The sequence below is a fragment of the Argiope bruennichi genome, chromosome 7 (genome assembly GCF_947563725.1).
Source record: "Argiope bruennichi chromosome 7, qqArgBrue1.1, whole genome shotgun sequence".
NCBI classification, from domain to species: Eukaryota; Metazoa; Arthropoda; class Arachnida; order Araneae; family Araneidae; genus Argiope; species Argiope bruennichi.
The window spans coordinates 72,834,655-72,857,033 of NC_079157.1; the positions used below are offsets into that span (position 1 = coordinate 72,834,655).

The following is a 22,379-nucleotide window of genomic DNA, read 5'->3' on the forward strand; positions in this document are numbered from 1 at the left end:
TTCAATTATTTGATGCTATGAAGATTTTTTTTTTATACATATTTATCATTCTTTCTAAAAATCGCCCCGATCCTAGTTGGATACCTTTAAGAAAGATATCCAAAATCGATATTTGGTTTTTACATTATACAATGTACTTAATTTATATACTTATTCGATATTACTCTTAACACTCTTCATGCCAGTGTTTCTATCATGTCTGTTTTCATAAAGTACAAAGTCTAGACTTTGTATAAAATAATATTTTATTGCAGTACGAAAGAATGAAAACATTAAATACATCAACACAGAATTGCAATAATTTTATATCACAATATGGCTCACGCATCTGCAGTCATTGCAATGCATACATGCATAATGCCTTTACATCGCATCGAACCCTTAAACACAAAGCGAAAAACAGCACAACGACCACCAAAATAACACATAACAAATTTTTTTGGATAGAATCAAAAATTTAACACAATGGGAATATTTTTTATAGCTAAGATAGAAGCTGCGCTCTACAAATGATTAAATGAAGATGTGATTTGGAAAAACCAGGATAATAAGTTGCTTAATCGCATAAAAGCTTTTCATATATCTGAGAGTTTTCGCTTCATTTATTGATTTAGTTCCATTAGTAGCAATATTTTATTATAACATGTTGTTTTCAATAATTGCTTTCAAACAAGAAAATCATAGAATTATTCATAAAACGATTGAAAATTAAATTGTCCTTTCAAATGTTTAATGTAAATTCATTTCATTGATTGACTGCATAATTTATTTCACTTCTAAATGTTTATAATAATTACTATTAACAAATAGAGATTTATACAATGGTATTTCTGACAGAATTCACATAATTTTTAAAAATCAATTTCTTTTCACAAGAAAAATAATTCAGATTTGTTTATATACAGATAAATATTATGCAAGAGGTAAAAAAAAAAATGCAATATTTAATTACTAAAATATTCTGGAAATAAAATAGAAATATTAAAACCTTCATTTTTAAACAAACATTTCGAGTTCATTCATTTAGCACCAATCTTAAAAGGCACTTAATTCTCAAAAAGAATATTTAGGAATACCTTTTTGAGACACCAAATGTAAATTCGCAAAAGAGAATTGAAAAAGAAAAACGACACTAACAAGGCAAAAGAAAGAAAACATCTTAAGAAACTACCAATAGATATTTTTTAAAATTATCATTGCATGGACTAACAAAATAAATTTAGAAACGAAAGCAACAAACGGCTGTTTTTCAACCTTTTACACTGGGATAACTCCTATCAAGCATTATTCAAGATTGCATATCATTTTGACATTTCTTGGTTTAAAGAATTAAAAATAATTGCACACTGTAAGAAGTCTCAGATTATTAATTCGCAAAAAAATCATTGCATGCAATTACATTTTTTACATCTCCAAAGAAATACAGTAATCGCTTGTATTTAGTGAATAATTATATAACCACTTTCTTTTCCAATACATAAAGTTTTAAAAGTTCATTACCAAGGTATTGATCAAATCAGTTTGAAATAAACCTTGATTTCAAAAAAGATGTTGTTTTCACAAACTTTTCTCACTTTGTCATACAGTGCTTCGGTTTACTCAATAACACAAATCAGTAATGAAAAAGAACAGTGAAAAATACACACTGAAATGACTAATGATAAAATATTTACAGAATGTTTTATGTTTCATGCATCTAAGTGATCTATCCAAAAAGGAATACTAGATATATCATATTCTTCAATATCCAACAACTACCTGATCTAAGCTGTACTATTGTTAAAAAAATTTCTGTCCTCATAGCAACGATTTGAATGATTATCAATGTTCTATATCTGCAAAGAGAGTTCAGAGTTTCCCTCGTGAAATCCATAGCATATAATTAGAGATTCAATCACCAGAATAATACTTGTTTCACATATACTAAACAGCATAACTTATAACTGTTCTGTTTTTCAATTATTTAAACATAATTCTTATTCTCATCAAATATAACCCAAAATCTCACCACAGTCAGAAAAAAATATCTTTATGATAGTTGTCGGATATTCAAGTTTCGTCTGTTATTTCTACATTTATTCCAATGACGCTAAGTGTATTCATTCTCTGGACGAATCATTCTTAGTGATTCTTAAACCTCTGGACGACCCATGCTGTCAACCCGCGAACGGATGTCTTACAGAAGCTCGCAAAATGGTCAAAGAAGGAGTTACTAATTTTGTAATTGTTAATGGAATTTTCCTGTCATGAATTGTGCCAGTGGTACTTGGAGGTATCGTCCACCATGATCTTCCAGAGGAGCTTTGGAGGACGGGGGTCCCGTCCGGCGACCGGTTCCCCAACGACCTGCCAGATCAGTCGAGCCAGTCGTTGTGTTGTAGGTTCTGCAGTACAGTCACCATGGATAAGTGGCAGGAATTTTGGCTCGCCGTTCAGTATAGGCATAGCGTGCCCACAAAAACTCATGCTGAAATTGAAAAAGAAATGCCAATGAATGTTTTTGACAAAATGTGTTTGAATAAAAATGAATGTTCGTGAATATTTGTACAGAATGACATACATAGGATCTACATAAGCAGAAGAATATACACCGTTGTATATCAGAAAATCGATTTGTTCTTTATTATTCAATTAAGACGATTTTTTTTTAAAGTTATCAATGTTGGTATTGGGACTAATATCCTTGATGTAAAAGTTTGTAACACCCACACAGACTTCCCGGATGGGTGGAATGAAGGCAGATAGTTGAAAAGATCATAAATGCGAAGTTATCTTTCATAACTCAAAAGTTTATTTAGAAGGGGGAAAAAAAGAGTACAACTTCATTCTTTAATATTTTAACAGTGGTGTGAACAAATTACTTGAATGTTCAAGAAAGACCAGGGAGAGTGTTTCCCCAAAACCTTTCTTGCCTACTCTCCAAATGAATGTTTTATTCTCTCTTCTCTTCATAAAGTTGTAGATCTTGGGAGAGGCTGTAGATACTTTTCATGACATTAGCGAACAACAGTTACGAAATATAGGCGAAAATCTAACATTAGAATATATATTCTGAGTGCTTTTCTGCCGACCGAATAAAATCAAAATTTGACGCGAAACTATAGTTACAATCATAAAGCAACGTATCGAATTTCACTGGTTTAAGACATTTCGCTAAGGTAACCGACTACGTTCGAAGGAATATTTTTGAAAAATTGGATTTTTTAAAAACTATTTATGGTTTTTAAATGTATTGTCAATTATAAACACTATAAATACTAAAAAATTATTTGTAAATATAATATATTTTGAGAAATAGGTAAATTTGCAGTAAATTTTAATGAAATTTAACCAAAACGGTTAACACTCTACACAAAATTGTAATGCAGCAATCCTATTTTTCTTTGTACACAAGTTATAGAATATAATGATGAATGAAATGAACCAAGATCTAAGAAAAATTTTGAGATGCAAAGAAATTACGGGTAAAAATATACGTATATATACATTTTCTCCATAAATTTACAACTTAATTTTTCTAAAAACACCTATAAATAAAAAAGTATTTCACCAACACCCAAACTTTTGGTTCATTTCATTGTCCACAGTATTTAAAACACACGCTGAAATTTTTATGTAAATACCTCTATTAGTTTTTGAAATATCATGTTAACGGTGGATAATTTTTATGAAAATTAAAGTTTGAGAAAATTGAAGTTAAAGAAAAATTTTAGCAAAAAAAAAAAAAAAAAAATTGCTTAAAACTTTCCTGGATGATATATCAGACCTTCCTTTTCCAAGAAAATACTATTTTGGAAAGAGGAAAGCCTGAACTACAAGAAATAATGATAAAAAAAGAATTCGCCAATGTGGTCGATAACCAGTGTTTTTAACGTAGTCGGATACGAGTCGTTGGATGTAAAATTTGTAATATAATATTGTCCCTTTTTGTATTAATAGGATTGCATCAATATAATAAACGACAATAAATTTCGTTTAAAAATTGTCATTATATATATATATATAAACGTGGTAATTTTTTTTTTTTTAATTTAGGCGCAATTCACTTGTTATATCACTAAACATTCCTAGGAAACTTAATGGAAATGATAACCATGCTTTTGATATTAATCTAACATGAATAAAATGACAATGGAAATTTAGTAAGTTGATGAAATTTTAGCAGGCTAGCATACTATCAGTAAATTGCAACATACGTGATGCAAAACCCTCTGCAAACTGTTGAATATGGAAGTACCAAATTTGGGAGATTTCTTGGATAATAAGTGTTCCCTAAGAAGGGGTTTTCAAAATTTTAATTATATTATTAATTAAAAATATTTATTTAAATGTCAACATTTTTCCTGAATAACTTAGAAACATAATATTGAATTAGTTGACCAGCTGTTATCAGAGCCTTTATGAAATACCTAAGAACTACTAGAGGAAATAATAACAATAAAGGACAGTAACGCGGTAGCTTTGAGCACCTAAGCATAGAAATATCAGTATTAAACTCCAGTTAAACAAATTGCCCTTTTTTTCCCTCTTTAAAATATTTATTTATTGTTATGAAAGGAATTGAGTATAAATATATCTGCATGAAAGTTGGTAATGAATGAGTGCATGAGACATTTAATGTACTTTACAAATCAATACATTTCATTTTAACGTACCTTTTAATTATCCTAGCCTACGAAGTAAAAAATCAATAGCATTATGGCTCATTTAAATTTACTGTAATGCGTCACGGAGATTATAATCCATTGATATCGTGCTCTTCGTCTAATCTTCAGTCATTGGTGTAATGTTAAAACAAATCAATTTTTACTCAAAAAATGTTTTTCAACTATACAAATCATATTTAAGTGCAGTTCTTTTTCCCAATTTTAATAAATTTTCGAAATATTTTACGCATATTTTCCGATAATACTTTCCAACACAGTAGTTACTGGTTTATAATGATGTTAAAAGCGCCTTTTGTGTGCACATTATCGCTTCTGTAAAATTAAGAGTAAATTTTAAAAATAAAATAAAACTTTCACGCCTAAAATACTAGCAGGATAAGCCTAAAGAATGGCAATTTTATTATGTTACGATGTCTTAGACTAAAAGTTCAATGTCTTTCTTTAAACTTAAAGGTGAAGTTTCAAATTCCCAAATGACCCTGCAATTTATGCTAAACGATTTTATGACCTTAATACGCGTTCATTTATATTCGTGTTTTTATTTAATTCTTTGAAAGTTATGGAAGTCATTTTTAATTTTTAAAATTTTGTCAAAATATAATTTTTAAATCTCTTTTGAGATAACAGTTATTAAAATAGTTAAAATTATGGACAAAGGGGTTTTATATTAAATTATCCTTTCTATCCGCGGATCAAACGAAAACCTTCGTATGTAGTTGAAATATTTATTCTAAATAATTTTCACGTATTAAAAATAATTAACGCTAGAACTTTTGTTCAAATTTCAAATCAATAACGAAAACAGAAAATTCGAAGATCGAACGGTCATTAGATCTTAGATGCAATCTAGAACAATTTTTCAGTACTCTCACACAAAGAAAGTTTTTTTTAAGGCATTAAAAATATAAAAACAGAATGAATCAACTTACACATGTCCATTGCTATTATGTATCTGTATCTTGTCAATATCCCACCGATCGAGCCCGGTGTAAATCCAGCCTCTGTATTTGGTGTATTTGACGATGACAGCTGTGACATTACGCACGCTTGGATCAGCTACTATCAGGCCTTGAATGTCTTGCTTATCATTGATTTCTTGGCTCTCACTAGAAAATATGAAAAATCAAATGTTACTAAATGTAGAATATTTACAATAATATATTTGAAGATATTCGAAATTATTTCCAATAATTATTCTGCATATCCGTAGATATGTAAGACATTACTTTTAAGTTTGAGTCAGAAGACCTTCTTTAAGAATATTAAATGATTCTTCTAATATTTATCAATTAATAGTAACATGACATGAACTGCGTCTAGTTACTTACAGAATTTGCACTCTTATCGTCATTCAGTAACTAATTCTTACACCACTAGAGGCATACATATAGTTCCAATTGGGAAAATAGTTTAAGGAGACTACGCTAAAAAGTTGATTATTTTGCAAAAATATCAAACACTTTTTTATTCAATATTCTTAATTTCTGAACGGTCTTCATAAAACTGTTTAATTTGTTTTTAAACTTATTCTTTTAGAAATTATAATGATATTTTTATTTGCATAATGCATGTTTTAATGCTATTTTACAACTTTAAATAGTATTTTCACAAATTCCAAATTTTAATAGAATTTTCTTACAAAAAACATTAAAATCTAATTTTTTGCTCAAATATGGTATAAAAATTTCTCAATATGTTGGGGAGATTCTGAAATGAAGAATAAGGAATCTGTTCATTTAAAAATATTCTAAAGTTGTTTAAAAGTTTCACAAAGCGAAAAAAGTGATTTTTTTGTGTTTATTTTTATCAGTCGAATCCTAATATTTATAGATTGGATAGAAGATGAGCTTCTTTTAAAATTCTGGAACTAGGAAATATATTTATTAAACTATTTGCAAAATTTTGAGCAAATCATTTGATAAATTTTTAAACTAGAGGGGTTTTGTTTTACATCTCTTTTTAACCAACAAAAAAATACATTTTTTCTATTCTTTTAATTCACTTTTAATTTCATTTTATTTATATTGCTATTTCATTGCTATTTTTCATGGCATTAGTTGGCAGTATGAAGAGTACCGCCAAGTGAATTTCAATTCGAACTGAATTTCATTTTACATTTTACCTTCGGCGATTTTTTGATTTAATTTTAATGCCATTAAGAAAATTTCTTATTTAGAAAACGAAATAAAAAAATTCTGAGTCTCACTTCGTCAGCACAAAGGTTTCGTTGCTGTTGTCCTCTCCGATGAAAGAAATCTCCAATTTTCCCCAAGTGGTGCCTTGGCCTCTTGTACTCGCTATGGAAATCCGATACTGGTTTGCTGAAAATATCAGAGCAAGCCTTCAATTACCAGAAACAAAAAGAATAGACAAGTACTTGGTAAAACCAAGTGCTCAAAAGCCAAAATGTAGTTCGTCTTGCTTAAATCACTAGTGAAAATTGGGTAAATGATATTAATTAAGCCAATATTAACTATAAAATCGAAGCTTAAACATCCATTTATTTTTCCTATTGAAAAATTTAAAGAAAACATAAGAGTAATTATTATTGATAATTAAATAGAAGGCAATAAACGGAGGGAATTGCAATTTAATCATTTCCATAAGTTATTATTATTATTATATTTTTTTTTTGAAGAAATAAGCATGGAATTCAAAAATAAACATAGTCATGGGCATAAATAAAGAACATATTTTGGTTTCTGGTATTGTTTTCCGTAAGATTATCTTCATCTAAAGTATTTCAAAAGGTTTTTCCAAAAAAATTATTGTACAAGCTATGAATATTTATTATTTAAAGACATAGGTTCTTAAAAAAATAAGTCCAATTTGTATTTTAGGATATAGCAAAAAAAAAAAAAAAACTGCAGAGATAGGAAAGAAAGAAATATATCACAATTAATGTTTTTAACAGAATTTCGAATAAAATTCTGATAGGGTGGATTAATTATATTCTGCAGCAGAAACTTCCAAGTAGGTTAATTACAATATATGAATCTAATCAAATAAAGGCTTTATGAAATGAAATTTGCAGTTCTAACAAATTAATTCAAATATTTTCTTATTTTCCAATCATTTTTATTCATTGTGTAATTTTATTAATTATGAAGTAAACAATTTGTATTAAGAGAGAATTCCTTTCATGCCTAAAAATTAACGAAAAGAAAAGTTGGTTGATTTGATCATGTTTCAGTGATTTATATTAATATGTTTAATTTTTAACTAGATTAAATAAATCCAAATACTACATCCCAAGCTTAAAGCTTTTACTAATAATGTTCTTGAACAGGCTGGTAACTTTTGAAACTTCGAGGTGATATAAGGAATGCAAATTAATGATTATTTTCTTTATTCTAAAGCAATTAAGGTCAAAGAACATCTTGGAATAAATGTAAAAATAATATCAGCTCACATTTATCAACTCAAAATCACTTCCGCATCTTTTATTTTAATGTCTTAATCAATCTCGAATCATTATCTTCACTTCAATTAATTTTAATACTTAAAAATTTATTAAACAAAATGTTTGAATAAAAAAAATGATTCCAAATGAGACAAAACATATTTTGATCCCTATTTGAGATACATCATTTCTTTTTCAAGAAGACTTGACTTAAAAAAATTACAATTCATAATTTAGCATATGTATCACACTCACCACAGAAAGGTTCCGTTTCTCTTGTCACCAAATAGTATTTTCCGCGTGCATGCTGGGATCGATCTGCATAGTACCCCATGTTAACGCAACCTTGTCCGCTACACTTGAAGCATTTTCCGGCCAAGAAGTTTTCATAGCTGTCGCAGGGAAACGCGGGAAATCTGCAGCTGGGTATGATGGAGTCGATGAAGAACCTGAAGGCACGCCGATGATTGCACAAACTTTGCCATTTCCCATCTGAAAAAGAGTTTCTAAATAATAATGAAGTGCCAGTACAACTCTCAAGAAATTAAAGGTGAAAGAACTTTTCAGTGCTGGGAAATCTGTACAGAACCAACCCATGAATTTGCCAATAGATCCGCAGATTAGTCGATATACAGTATCGATTAAAATTACTATTTACAAAATATTAATTGAATCCATGAATTTATACAAGAAATGAACACGGCAAGAAAGTTATTTTTTCAAACTGTTGCTTGATTTAGAAATGAAACGTTTACAATCGCCGTATAAAGACAAACCAGATGAAATGATTATTCTTCGATTTTCTCAGACACTTGGCAAATGTGAAGCATTTTGTGTTTAGTATTTTTTTATAGCATAGAGAACAAGAACCAGGCATATATTTTGGATCTTTTCACTTTGACTGGTTGTAATTTAAAAAAAGAAACAGTGATAAATACTGCCAACTTTGGTCTCAAGACTACATGCCAATTTCATGAATTCCACTTTATTTGCTTTGAATTATCGCTTTAACATATACTCGAATAAACAGACAAATTTTTATTAAAATTTATATAATAAAAAAGCCAAAACTCAAGTTACAGCTATTTAAATCATTAGGTTTTTGAATTATCATGTAAGCGTGCATATGGGAAGATGAAATGGTTGACAAAAATTTCTTTCAATTGATTTCACCCCAAATTTGGAATAAATTTAAAATTTGGCTCTTGAAACTACAAACTCGTCTAGCTCTTAGTATTTTACAGTTGTAAACTTACAGATTTATAAGCTTATTCAGGAAATGGTATTTTCTGCAGTCACAAAGATTTAAAATGTGAAAATCTATCAAAAAGTTGAAGTGAAATATTGAACAATCGCGGAATTTTCCCTTTCTATGTTTTTCTACGAGGAAGTTAAAAATATCAGGAATTATATAATTAAAATCCACATAAGATTGCGGAATAGCTGCTATATCATAAAAATTAAGTGCATATTATGTCATATCTGATTTAGGAACTAATAAACCGATGTCTTTTGATATCACCATATTCTGTCACATGTATTCGCCGTTTATGTCCCAAAATTTGGAAACCGGAAATTTAAAAATCATTGAAAATCAAAGTTTCGAGATTCCTTGCTTAAATTAGGAATATCATCAATGTTCGAAGAGTACCAAAGAACATAAATTAGGACGGCAAAGAAAATCAATTATGCCGCGTAGCAAAGAACATGTATATGATGATGATATATATTTTTAACAACTATTCTGATTCCATTTCATATAATATAATAAGCTTCCTTAAAATTATATAACTATCAGTATGATGCATTTTACATAAAATATCTTTTTATTGCGCAAGGTCAAACGTTTTAGCCCTTATTTCAAAACAAAAACTCAAAAAACTTTCTAGTTGAAAACTCAGAATGCAATAAATTTTAGTCGGTCTTAATTGCCTTTTAATTCAAAAGTACGAAGACAGCAATGAGAAATTTTTGAAAAGTTTTGATTATATATCTAGAATTTTTTCTTTTTATTATGAATCGTCAAGAAATTTATTTATAGATAGAAAAAGTTTTTGATATGTCCTTAATAACTTTAAAAATAGAAAAAGACTGTGAAGCAATAAAAATAGAAAAAAATAATCATTACAGTTTGCTCTATGAGATAAAAATTATTTTGGAAAGAAACGGTTAATTTACTTCAGCAATAGTTTATGATTTGAACTTTTCAAACAACATACCACTGATATATTTAATACTAGCCGCCTTTGGCGACCAGCCGGTTCGCCAATCTTAATGTTCGTTAAAATTTTATTAATTAAATATTTTATGCAATTCCAACTTTAATAGATTCTTCAGCAAAATATTTTAAAACTTCAAATTTTGATAGTCATATAATTCACTCATAATATTATAAAGGAACTTCAGTCATAACGTGATATGTATCTCTCTAATTTTCTGTTAGCTCCCGTAGAATTTATGCTTTAAATTAAAGTGTAAATGATGAATCTGCAATTAATATAATAATATTTTTTACTGAAACAAAGCATTTTTTTAATAATATGATTACTGATAATAAAGACACTGAGCGTTTAAACTTTATGGGCACTAAAGAATATCTTTCTTAATTTATGTAATATCTCAAGAATTTCTCAACAAAATTTTCTGAGATTCATCATGAACAGATCGATTCATTAACAATGTTTAATTTTAAATGCATCAAACACTAAGAAAATAAAATGAATAGTTTAAAATAATCGGTCTAAAACAGGTTTAAAAAAACTACTTAAAAAACGATGTACTTTAAACTATAAGCATATACAAAATATATATATAACTAACATAAATACAATTTAGTTACAAAAGCATGCAACTAACCTAAAAATAATTTAAATAATTGAAAACAGGTTTAAAAAAACTACTTAAAAAACGATGTACTTAAAACTATAAGCATATACAAAAAATATATAACTAACATAAATACAATTTACTTACAAAAGCATGCAACTAACCTAAAAATAATTTAAATCATCCGTTGATAGTGGTTATCATGACAACAATCAGAACAATGCGCATGCGTGAATTTTCTTCGCCAGTTAGGTAACGCAAATGCGTGAATTTTTCTACGCCAGTTGGGGTAACGCTATGCAGATTAGACATTTTTAATTTCCTTTATTCTGTGTTATTTTAATTCAAAAGTACTTCAGAATGAATCTGAAACATGGATTAATTAACAATGTTTAATTTTAAATGCATAAAACATTAAGAAAATAAACAGAATCGTTTGAAATAATCCGCCGAAAAATCTTAACCCTAGCCTCATTACTGTTGGGAGAAAAAAAGAACTAAAACCTAAATCATTTGGCGTTGGGGAAAATGGAAGATTATTTTGGCGGAAAAGTTGGCGGTGGGGAAAATGGAAGATTTTTTTGGCGGGAAAGTTAGTTTTTAATTAATAATTAAAATTCTAATTTCAAAAAAAGGGACCCCAGGTGCACATTCCCGACCTCTAAGGTATACATGTACCAAATTTGGTAGCTGTATGTCAAATGACCTGGCCTGTAGAGCGCCAACACACACACACACACACACACACTTTGAGCTTTATTATAAGTATATAGATTATAATATATATTGTGGAGTTGCAATCTAACAGTTCTCATATTTTGTTTGGACCTTGCGCAGCAAAACTGGCATACAAGAACTCGACAGTATACGGTAAGACGTGCCGCTCACAATCATTTACTTTTTTATATGGTTTTATGTTAGTTAAATAATGTTTTTCCCCTGTACTAAATTATTACGTTGTTTCTTAACATATATCTGCTAAATATTAATGCTAGTCACAGCCATTCCCCACATTTTGGGGGGCTCGACTTTCCTCACGAATACCCCTAGTACATCCCGCCAAATTGTCGGAACATTTGTGAAGATTAATAGAACAATTTATTTAATATACGTTAAATTGTAACCAAAAGACAGGAGTTCATTACATTCCGTTTCTTAAGAAAGACATGTAATCGATGATAAAAGTTTATCAGAGTAGATTCTTGCTGTGGACATTTGTGGATATAACTCGACTTGAAATGTACTTTCAATGAGTAAATTTATCACTTTACTTTGTTGCTGTTTATAATGGCACTTGCCATGGACAAGCTCGCTGATGAAGTCAGCGATTTTAAGCCACGGGAGCATCTCTTGTATTAGTAGCGCCAACTAAGGCGCTACTATTACAAGAGATGCTCCCGTGGCTTAAAGGCCAAGAGCACTTAGCCCTAAGGTCAAGAGCACTTAGTTACTCACGCATCACATTCGCTTGCACAGCCCCTTTTTACATGGGGAGGGGGGGGCACATTCACACATAGAACAGATGAAGAACAACCATGCCCGAACCGGGACTCGAACCCAAGACGTCCAGATCACGGGGAAGACGCGCTACCCCTAAGCTAGGAAGCCGGCACTTTACTTTATATTCTAAAGCAATACGATGACATATACTGGCTACTTTAAATTAGGAATATCATTCTGTTCGACATTTTAAAAAAAAATGGCATTCCTCGGAAAGTACCGGTTTAATTAATAAATGAAATCTGTAATCTGGATTTAAATTGCAAAAGAAATTGAATTATTCTGGACTAAGTGAATTATTTAAGCGTGAAGAGTCCGTTGTGTCACTTCAGCTTTGTCAAGTAATAATGCTGGTCGTTGCCTTTTCCCACAATATATTGTACAAGAATAATGAATTTCATTTCCATACATTTGGAAAATAATACTGTTGTTGTTTCTTATGGCACATGCCATGGACAAGCCCGCTGTTACGAAGACAGCGATTTAAGCCTGTGGGGGAGCGTCTCTTGTTTTTTTAGTAGCGCCAACTAGGGCCAAGAGTACGACTTGGCTACTCATGCACCAATCATTCGCTTGCACAACCCCTTTTTACAGGAGGGCACATTCACACATCTCACAGATAGAACAACGGAAGAACAGCAATGCTCAAACCGGGACACGAACCCAGGACGCCCAGATCAGGGGGAAGACGCACTACCCCTATGCCATGACGCCGGCGGAAAATTTGATTGGCAAATAGGATAAATAAAATTGGTTGTGGAAGAATTATTGCGAAGTAGAGAATATATATGTTTAAAAAATGTAGTTTAATTAATATTAATTAATGTTGTTTAATTAATTGATTGATTTAATATTGATCTAAAAAAAGTATTTGATTCCTAACTCAATACAACTGAGTTATGACGTTGTAGATATACTTACATATGATATCAGTAACTGCTCCTATGAAGACATTATTACACCCAATCTGCACCCTACCACCATTAGGATAGAAGTCAGCGTGTCCTAAAGGTTCAAACGTTCCAAGTCCTCCTTTAAGGAAACTATTACCATTCGAGTGGATAACGTCAACAAAAGTTGCATCGCTCGGATCCAGCTTAATTTTGGGATCATAACCTTCGAAAAGAGGCGATGCCGGATCTAAACCTAAGAAATAAAAATCTATGAAATAAAAATTTTAAGCTGTGCATATTAATACAGTTAAATTTCAGAATAACTGGCATCATTTGAAGAGTAGAAAGTATGGAGACTTGTGCTAAAGCTTTTGGGGAGTTTAGTAAAGGTCTCATGAACGTATCAAAGCTTATTAACCTCGCTTTGAAACCAAAAAGTGAAATGGATTTCCTGTATTGAATAACTTACTGCATTTGAAATATCCTTTTAAAAAAACACCGTAACAATATAATTAATGCAATAAAATTTGAAGGGGAATTAAACGTCACAATTTGGCTAGAAGGGACTATTTAGGGAATAGGGGCACTGTAGTAATCATTGTATAACTGATAATTTTTATTTTGCTACTAATTTTTACAAACACGAGTTTACAAAACATGCCGTAATTAAAATACGAAATCAAAAAATAACTCAAAAATAAAAATAGTTAAAAAAAAGTGTGATTATTCAACTCTTACTTTTATATTAAATTCAAGTCGCACTTTGATGCTCAAAAATCAAAAAATTGTTTCTTGTACCACGTTCATGAATGCATATTAAAATAGAAATTTAGATGTCTATTTGTTTTCTACAACACATTTTATGACCAAATAATGAAAATTCTTGCCAAAGATTCTTGCAAAAAACCGCATGAATTACTTATAAGGAGCAAGTATAATTGGTTCTAAGCAAAAGCATTGAATTTTTTCTTATTAAATTGATATTCGATTCAATCAGTAAAACCTGTAAGCTTTGTGATGAATTAGCACAGTCATTTTGCAATTTACCAATGAACCAGGGGATGGAAAATGTATTTTTTGAAGCTTAAATATGGACATCATCTGTCATCAGTTATATGGATAATTCTTCGACTGTGATTTATCAACTAGTAACATAAATGACAATCCATTTAAAAAAATTCATTTAAGGAATCATTAGGATAAATATTTGTTTGTTAGATCTTAGAGGACGACATCGGATATAACGGGACAGAATGTCCACTGCATAATTGTTTCTGAGCAAGCTATCTTTAAATAAATCTTTTCTAAATACAAATTACTAAGAGAATCATTTAAAACTATATATTCAAATCTTATCTAAATTACAATACGATTATTATTATTAAATCAGTATTAATACTAACAATGTAAAGGTCAAATTAAACTGTTGAAAGAAATAATTTTGACTACTAATTTATTTTTAATTATAATTTATAAGAGCAAAAAATAAATATCTGTCCCTTTTAACAGCAACTAAAAAGGTCCAAGAAAAAATTTCGCCAAATTATAAAAAATATTTATGCACATATAAAATATGTGCATAAATATAGATCAAATAACGTGCGAATCAGATGCTGCTAATTGAAATCGCCAAACTGGAAAAAAAATTATAGGCGCTTTTTGATCGCCATTACAACCGACAAATACCATCAATTTTATTCCCATTTGTCTTATTGTTCTCTTACCAGTAATTCTGCTGATATTGTGGCACTCCATGCCAGTAAATCCAGCAACGTGTGCTCCCAAAGAGAATCCAATGAGGTGGTAGTCACTATTGCTCAACCCTCTCTCATAGTTGATCATCCGGATGAGGGCGGCTAGCTGCTTGCCTACCAACTGTGTGTTAGCAGCTGCCTGTACATAGTTGGGCAAGGCAGAGCCTTTTTCCCAGTCGACAACGATCACGTTCACATCTTCCTGTAACACAAATGAATAAAAGAATTAAGGAGTAAATTAATTAATTAGGGAAACTAAAATAAACTAAGTTGCTAATATAACCAAAAAAAATGATGAGGATTGAGTGAGGCACCAGTTCATTGGCCAACAAGCAATTATATCCCCACTTATGTTATCATGCATCTTTATCTTAAAGTAATAAAAAAAATGATATTAAAAAAGCAATTTTTAAGAATATAGTTTTATTAGTATATTAAAAAGTAGAATCTTTCTGTTTCTATGTAATTTGTGATTTGGAATGGGGTAAGTAATCAGTTGAGGAAGGTAAGGCATTGCATTGACAATAATGCCAAGACATTGGAAGCGGGAGTCTGCTACAATCCTCTTACGTGTCGTGTGCAAAATACAAGTGAGTGAAGCACCAGTTCATTGGCCAACAAGCAATTATATCCACACTTATGTTATCATGCATCTCTATCTTAAAGTAATAGAAAAAATGATATTAAAAAAGCAATTTTTAAGAATATAGTTTTATTAGTATATTAAAAAGTAGAATCTTTCTGTTTCTATATAATTTGTGATTTGGAATGGGGTAAGTAATCAGTTGAGGAAGGTAAGGCATTGCATTGACAACAATGCCAAGACATTGGAAGCGGGAGTCTGCTACAATCCTCTTACGTGTCGTGTGCAAAATACAAGTAGTGACAGAAAAAGAGCAGCGTTTGCTCGTTTTTCAAAACTTCGTCGGGGTGTAACGGACCTCAATTGTTGCCGCTGCTCCTGATTATACATAGAACAGTAAGTAGAGGATTCGTAAATTGTCCTTGGAGTATGCTTAATGTTTTTTAAGTATACTACAGTGAAGTGTAGAGACTTCATGTTAAAATGTGAGCAGTTTATATCCTTTAACTTACTTTTTCTCTAATAAATTCTTGCAGTGCAGTATATAAACATATATAAACTAATAATACAGAGCCTTCTGTTTTAATTCGACAAGTTACTCACAACTGCTTCTATGTTTCAGCGGGCCGCGGCCGTGTTCCGTGGCTTGAGATGAATGGAGAACTTAGTACAAGAAGTGAGAAAATACATATTATAACAGTGAATTTTTTATAAAAAATTTGCCTTCCGGTATGGGTGAGCAAAGAAATGAGTCCATAGAACTCCGGCTTATCCGGGTTTTTTGTTATCCAGCCTGTCCTTCCACCACATTAGGCCGGATACTTGGGAGTGTACTGTATGAAGTCATTGATAAAAAAAAGTTGAAGAAAACTAAGAAGATGCTTTCCGGTATCAACCTCTACGTTTACTTCCTTATTTTAAAAAAAGATTAAATACATGAACTATTAAATACAAGCTATTAAATTTTCCAGCATACGAACAAAATTTAACAGCTTGGAGATAACTAATTTAATAAATAAACAAATAAAAGAACAGGAACATTTATTGGTTACATTATATAAAAATAATTAACTCAAGAAAATTATTTGCTTCATATTCAGATGACTTCTATATTCCCCAATCTCTCCTCCTTCCTGATAGTGAGATCGGACATTTAATGACTCAATTACCACTTCTAGATTGGAAGGAATATCCGTGCCAAATTTCAGATTTTCCTTTTAAAATGCTATTCATTGCACGCTTCTTTTCAAGGTACGAATTAAAAAAGTGGATAGCTCTCCCTCAGCTTTTACGTATACTTCTCTAATATAACATGTTTTATATTGCATTTTGTCACATAGAGAAGCGAATCAAATGCATATTTAAGGTTTCTATATGACAACTGCATCCAAAATTCGAACAAAATCTACAGTTTCGGTGTAGAGACAGCGTACAAAATTATTCTTTAGTTAACTCGTTGCGTTCTACAGCTGTCGCGTTCTCTTAAATATGTATATAGAAAAACAGATATGTAAACGGATTTTATTCAAAATTCTAGTATAACTAGAATGGCAATTTTCATTCCTTTAACGCTTTTCGTTTTTAAATTTTTGAGTTCACAGACAGTGAAACATAAATTAATTAATTTTTTTTTTCGACTCAGAAGATGAAACACGAGGAGATATTTTATTATTTATTTATTTATTTGATAACCTTATTTTCTCTGTTTGCTTGGTATAAGAGAAAGTTTTAAAAAAAATCAGAGCATCAAATTTTGAAAATGAAATGAGGATAAGATGTTTATAGTATTTGTCATAATCATCGTTTTAGGTGGTAGTCATGCGAAACTTGGTAAAACATGGAATTAGTCTGGTTGAAAAGCTGATTATAAAAAAAAGTATTAAATAAAAGTGCACAGGGTCGTCATAAAATAACACTTTTCCTGTTTGAAGGCATCAGCAGCCAAAATAAATGAACAGGCGAAAGCAAATTTCGAAGACAAACTGTGGAAAGCACGAAGAAATGAATCGCACAAAAATATTTAATAACAAAAATCGCCGATAAAAGAGATTTTTGGAGCTGACGGAACGAAAATAAGTCACGGTGAATAGGAAATGGAATAGGGAAACTTCATTAATGTCCAAGTGATAAAAAACGCACATGCAGAAATGAATGACATGCAGAATGAAACATGTAGATCTTTTTATAATTAATCTTAGGTTCTTGTAGCCGCTGTACAACATTTTCATCGGGCTGGCTTTTCTTGTGTACAACACTTTGCATCCGCAACTTCTGGTATATTTTTAAAACAATTTTTTGATTAAGAAGTAGGCTTGCATTTCTTTAAAACAATTTTTTATTCTTCATGGTGATTTTGTTCATGATGGGAAGAATTCAATTCTTTCCACAACTAAGAATTTTTTTCGAAAGAGTCATGACCAGTGAGAGAACGCAAATTGAAGAGGAAGGTAAAAAGAGCACGAGAAAGTATTTGGAATTTACAAAGTTTTAGACGGAAATTAGCTTACACAGCGCTTTCAGTTTGGTGCATGTTAGAATCATCGCGGGAAAGCGCCCACACAACTCAGAAGCTCAAGTTAAGTTTGTTTTACGAAGAGCTTGATTTACTAAAAGTTTGAAAAGCTTAAGTAAAGCTTGATTAGAAAGTAATTATTTTTAGAACACAGATAAATTGAAATGATTGTGTGTGTGTGTGTGTGTGTGTGTGTGTGTGTGTGTGTGTGTGTGTGTGTGTGTGTGTGTGTGTGTGTGTGTGTGTGTGTGTGTGTGTGTGTGCTCGTATGCGTACGTGCGTGCGAGTCTGTAATTTATCAATCTGTCTTCACAATATGTGTCTATTAATGAAATTTAGCTTCATTCTGTTTATTAATTTCAACTACAGATTGTCTCCAAATAGAGAATATTATATTATGGTCACACAGCGGAAAATTAAAAAACAATAATTTAAATTAATGTATAAAATAGTTCATTTTTCTTTTGTTCCACAGATCAAAAAGTTATTATTCCATGACAATTCATTTGTAAAACTGTCTTCCTGTTTCTTAAATCTCTTCCAATAAACGGATGTATTTGACAGTTAAAAGAAAAAGAAAATATAGTTCACATCAACAACTAACATAAATTTTAGTAGTTGTATAGGAGCTCTTTCAACCAAATCAAAAGTCATTCTATTCCATTCACATATTATTCTCCAACAATAAAGAGAAACATACATAGTCATATGCTACTACTACCACATGGTCTATTTCCCTTAAAGAACCTATTTGAGACAGTCTAGGTTAAATTATTTTATCTGAAGCGGGATATTTTTTTATTGAATAACAAAATTAGTCAAACCTTTTCTAATTCCTAAATCTTATTCTAAGTTGGTTTTCACCGAAATATCAGAAGTTTTTACGAAATCCTGATTAACATTCTGGTTTTTAAAAAAATATTTACGTTCAAATGAACATCTAAGTCAAGCATGACTTTTAGTGTTATCATACTATGTACCTATAATTCACAGTATTTAAGGTCATTCATGCATGAATCAGTAAATACAAGTATAGAGAAATTTATCACCATTTATCTAACAGTGCATAATCAGTAATCAAAGGGAATAATTTATTTCCAATGGCGCAGAACGACAGCCAATTAGTTTCATTTTAGTAGTCCCATTGTTTTTCTTTTCAAAAAATTTCGAGAAATACGATAATATTTCTTGATATCCATTGTCATTCTGCAATAAAAAACGCTAATTAGAATACCACTTTCTTTACTGGGTTTTTTTCACTGAGGTCGAAGGAGTCATAACTTTTCAGAATAATGTAGAAACATGTGGTCCATAGATGTAAAGTAAATTAGCTGTGAAATAGTTTCTGAACTGCGCATACACCAGGAATTTGCGCATAGTTATGTTCATTCCATTCCTTCATGTTAGTTTAAACAATTTTCAAGGATAGATATTTCCGGTTTCCGATTTTTTTTAACACTTTTAGCGGTTGTATATTTTTCTGAACATGAAACAAAAATTTTAAATAGACTACAGAGATTGGCTGAATTTTTAAAGAAAACCACATATGCACCTAATAAAACCTTCTAACATACATAATAATTGTACAAACAAGTAACAACTACTGTTTCGTAATTGTATAATTGCGATAATGATTATATTGGCCGCAGAGTGTTACAGATTGTAACATTGTGCAGTCAAGTGGTCAACTCTCGACTTTCGAGAGCTGCAAGATTCCAGATTTAAAACCCGAATCCCTTAAAGAACTGCAATATAAAAGCGTTTTGCAAATTCGAAATTCGGCGGGACAAATTTCCCTCTCTCAGAAAAGGCGCATAACTTTAACCAGGATAGCGCCAGCTTCAGCAGCCTCCTCGTCATCTGGATGCAGTTCAACATTACGAGGCCCATCCAAAAATTTGTAGCTTTATTTCAAAACACAATGTTATTAATGTAATTAAACCACGAGTATGAAGTTTAACGTACAATATTGCACCGATTCCAAAAAATTGTTAAGATAATAAGCATTGCGATAATTAATTTTGTAAAATTGCATTAATGCATTTTTTTAATCTTGTAACATTTTGTACCAACATCGAAGTACATTTGTATATTAAAAGGTACTCCACCTTCTTAACTACAAATATGGGTCTTAAGCGTACTTCAGATTTTTAGAACTATTTTAACCCCAACTTTGGAAACATACTTGTGGACACAATTTACGGTGAAGTGTTCGGTTCTGCCTGCAAATATATGATATGTTACATTTATTTTGCAGGGAAAACCGAATCCATCTTAATGCAGTTTTAGTGGTTGTGCAAAAGTTTTTATACAACTAACATTCAGTTAGTGTCAGTTTAGAAAAGCTATGAAAAAGAATCTGAAATCTGGAACTTCCAAACCTGCTTTTCATCTGTCTTTAAGAATGCTAAGATTCACTTACAAATCATCAAACGCATACTCAAAAGCTGAATTTCAAAAATATAACATGAAATGATTTATGAGCATATTGATATAATTTATCTGCAGTTTAATTATAAAAGAAAATTTCGCTTTATACCACATTATAAGGTAAGAAATGAATTAGTAAAAAAAAAATAATAATAATAAGGTCTTACCATGGCGAGGAGAGCCTCCGTCATCTGCAACACCCACATCTTCCTCCCACTGCTCCCGAACCCGTGGATGATTACTTTGACTGGATTGCTGCTGTTGAAGTGAGAGTAGTAGAGAGAGGAGCTGTTATCATACCAAAGCAACTCGCCGGTATTCCTGCTCTTATTGGTGTACAAGATGAATTTGGTGCCAATGGCTTCAGGAGAGGCGGGAAGGGTGTCCAGGTAGTCGAAAGCGCCTGTGCAATTAACAGAAGAGAGCTATATTAAGATACATATCGATCAGCATTTTAAATTTTCTGTCTTATAGGATAGCGCAGGATTAATTTGATACCAATGGCTTATGGAGACGCGGGAAGAGAGATCAGGTAATAGAATATGCCTGCCAAATGATAGAAAATAGTTATATTAAAATATTCGTAATCAGCCCTTAGTTTAAACGCATTAACTGCTATGATCACCATTTGGCTATTTTGGAATTTTATGAAAACCACTCGGCGCCAAAACACTCACTTACCTATTTGATAAGTTCATTTGTGATGAAGCTTTATAAGCCAGCTAACAGTTCCTGGACAGGAGCGATCACTTTTGTCTAGTGGTCATATTACGCACTTACTAACCATAAGATTACGAGTTCGATCCTCGCTATCTCCAATAGATGCACATTTTATGTATATCAATCAATATTGCATGTAGTAGAAAGTGTGTATTCTGTGTTTCCTTTTTTTTTTTTTTTTTTTTTTTTTGCAACAATCGATCAAATTTGAAATTCGTCTGTGAAGTGAATTGTTGTATTCGAATCACTATATATATATATATTTTATTTTTATATGCTAATGAAATATCGTACATAAATATGTGGTTTAGAGATTACAGTAACGATCTGTTACTTACTGAAACTTTGTTTTTTTTATTGAAATGATTTTATTGATCATTTTATAACGATATCGTTTCTTTTTTCAAAAAATATTTTCAAAACAAAATATAATTTGAGTATAATTATACTGTGACACAATTTTTTGTGCATGTATATATAATTTATCCAACCAAACATTTCAAAAAAAAATTGGCATTTAATGGGCTAAACATTTTCGCTTACTTGTGTACTCCAGTAATCAAATATTCATATTTGCAGCGATATCAAGATCAAGATGTTGTCTTTTATCCATAATATTTTGTTGTTGTTAGTTTGCTTCACCTAAATATTCATCTGAGTATCAGTACCTTTTCTTATTTTTCCCATCAAAACCGAGTGTTGAAAAAAGATCTTATGAAAAATCTGTCAGAGCTGAAGAGCATTTTAAAACTGGTCCCAGAAAACGTTTAGAAATAGATTTATGAATGAGTTATATAAGGAATTGAACGATTTTGAAATTGCAATAAAGAATTTCAGCTGAGATTGGCTAAAATAAAGGTGGTTTGGGAGAGAATTTTGATTTTTTTTAAATTTATTCACGAAGTTTTGATAAATTCATTTTACATATTCATAATTTGTATATATTCATGAAGTCATATATGATGAAATCATTTGGTTATGTCATATAGACAGCTTTGGAATCTAAATTTAGTTTTTGTCCTGTTTTAAGTAACGCAAAAATTGTTTTGAAATGGGCTTTTTAATTTTGAACCGAAGCCGATACCACTCTC

The 22,379-nt window shown here is 30.8% G+C and overlaps 1 protein-coding gene across 2 annotated transcripts in view; it reads right to left on the reverse strand.

The window, feature by feature from the left end:
- Positions 1-251: 251 nt before the first annotated feature.
- Positions 252-22,379, reverse strand: part of LOC129976358 (pancreatic triacylglycerol lipase-like) — a 72,444-nt gene continuing 50,316 nt past the window's right edge. For both annotated transcript variants that reach the window (XM_056089885.1, XM_056089886.1), the window contains exons 3-9: positions 20,736-20,971; positions 15,014-15,245; positions 13,318-13,542; positions 8,326-8,562; positions 6,874-6,988; positions 5,597-5,773; positions 252-2,467 (exon numbers count right to left, since the gene is read on the reverse strand). In XM_056089885.1, coding sequence (XP_055945860.1) covers positions 2,245-2,467; positions 5,597-5,773; positions 6,874-6,988; positions 8,326-8,562; positions 13,318-13,542; positions 15,014-15,245; positions 20,736-20,971 — 1,445 coding nt within the window. In that variant the 3' untranslated portion in view covers positions 252-2,244. The remainder of the gene's footprint in view (positions 2,468-5,596; positions 5,774-6,873; positions 6,989-8,325; positions 8,563-13,317; positions 13,543-15,013; positions 15,246-20,735; positions 20,972-22,379) is intronic.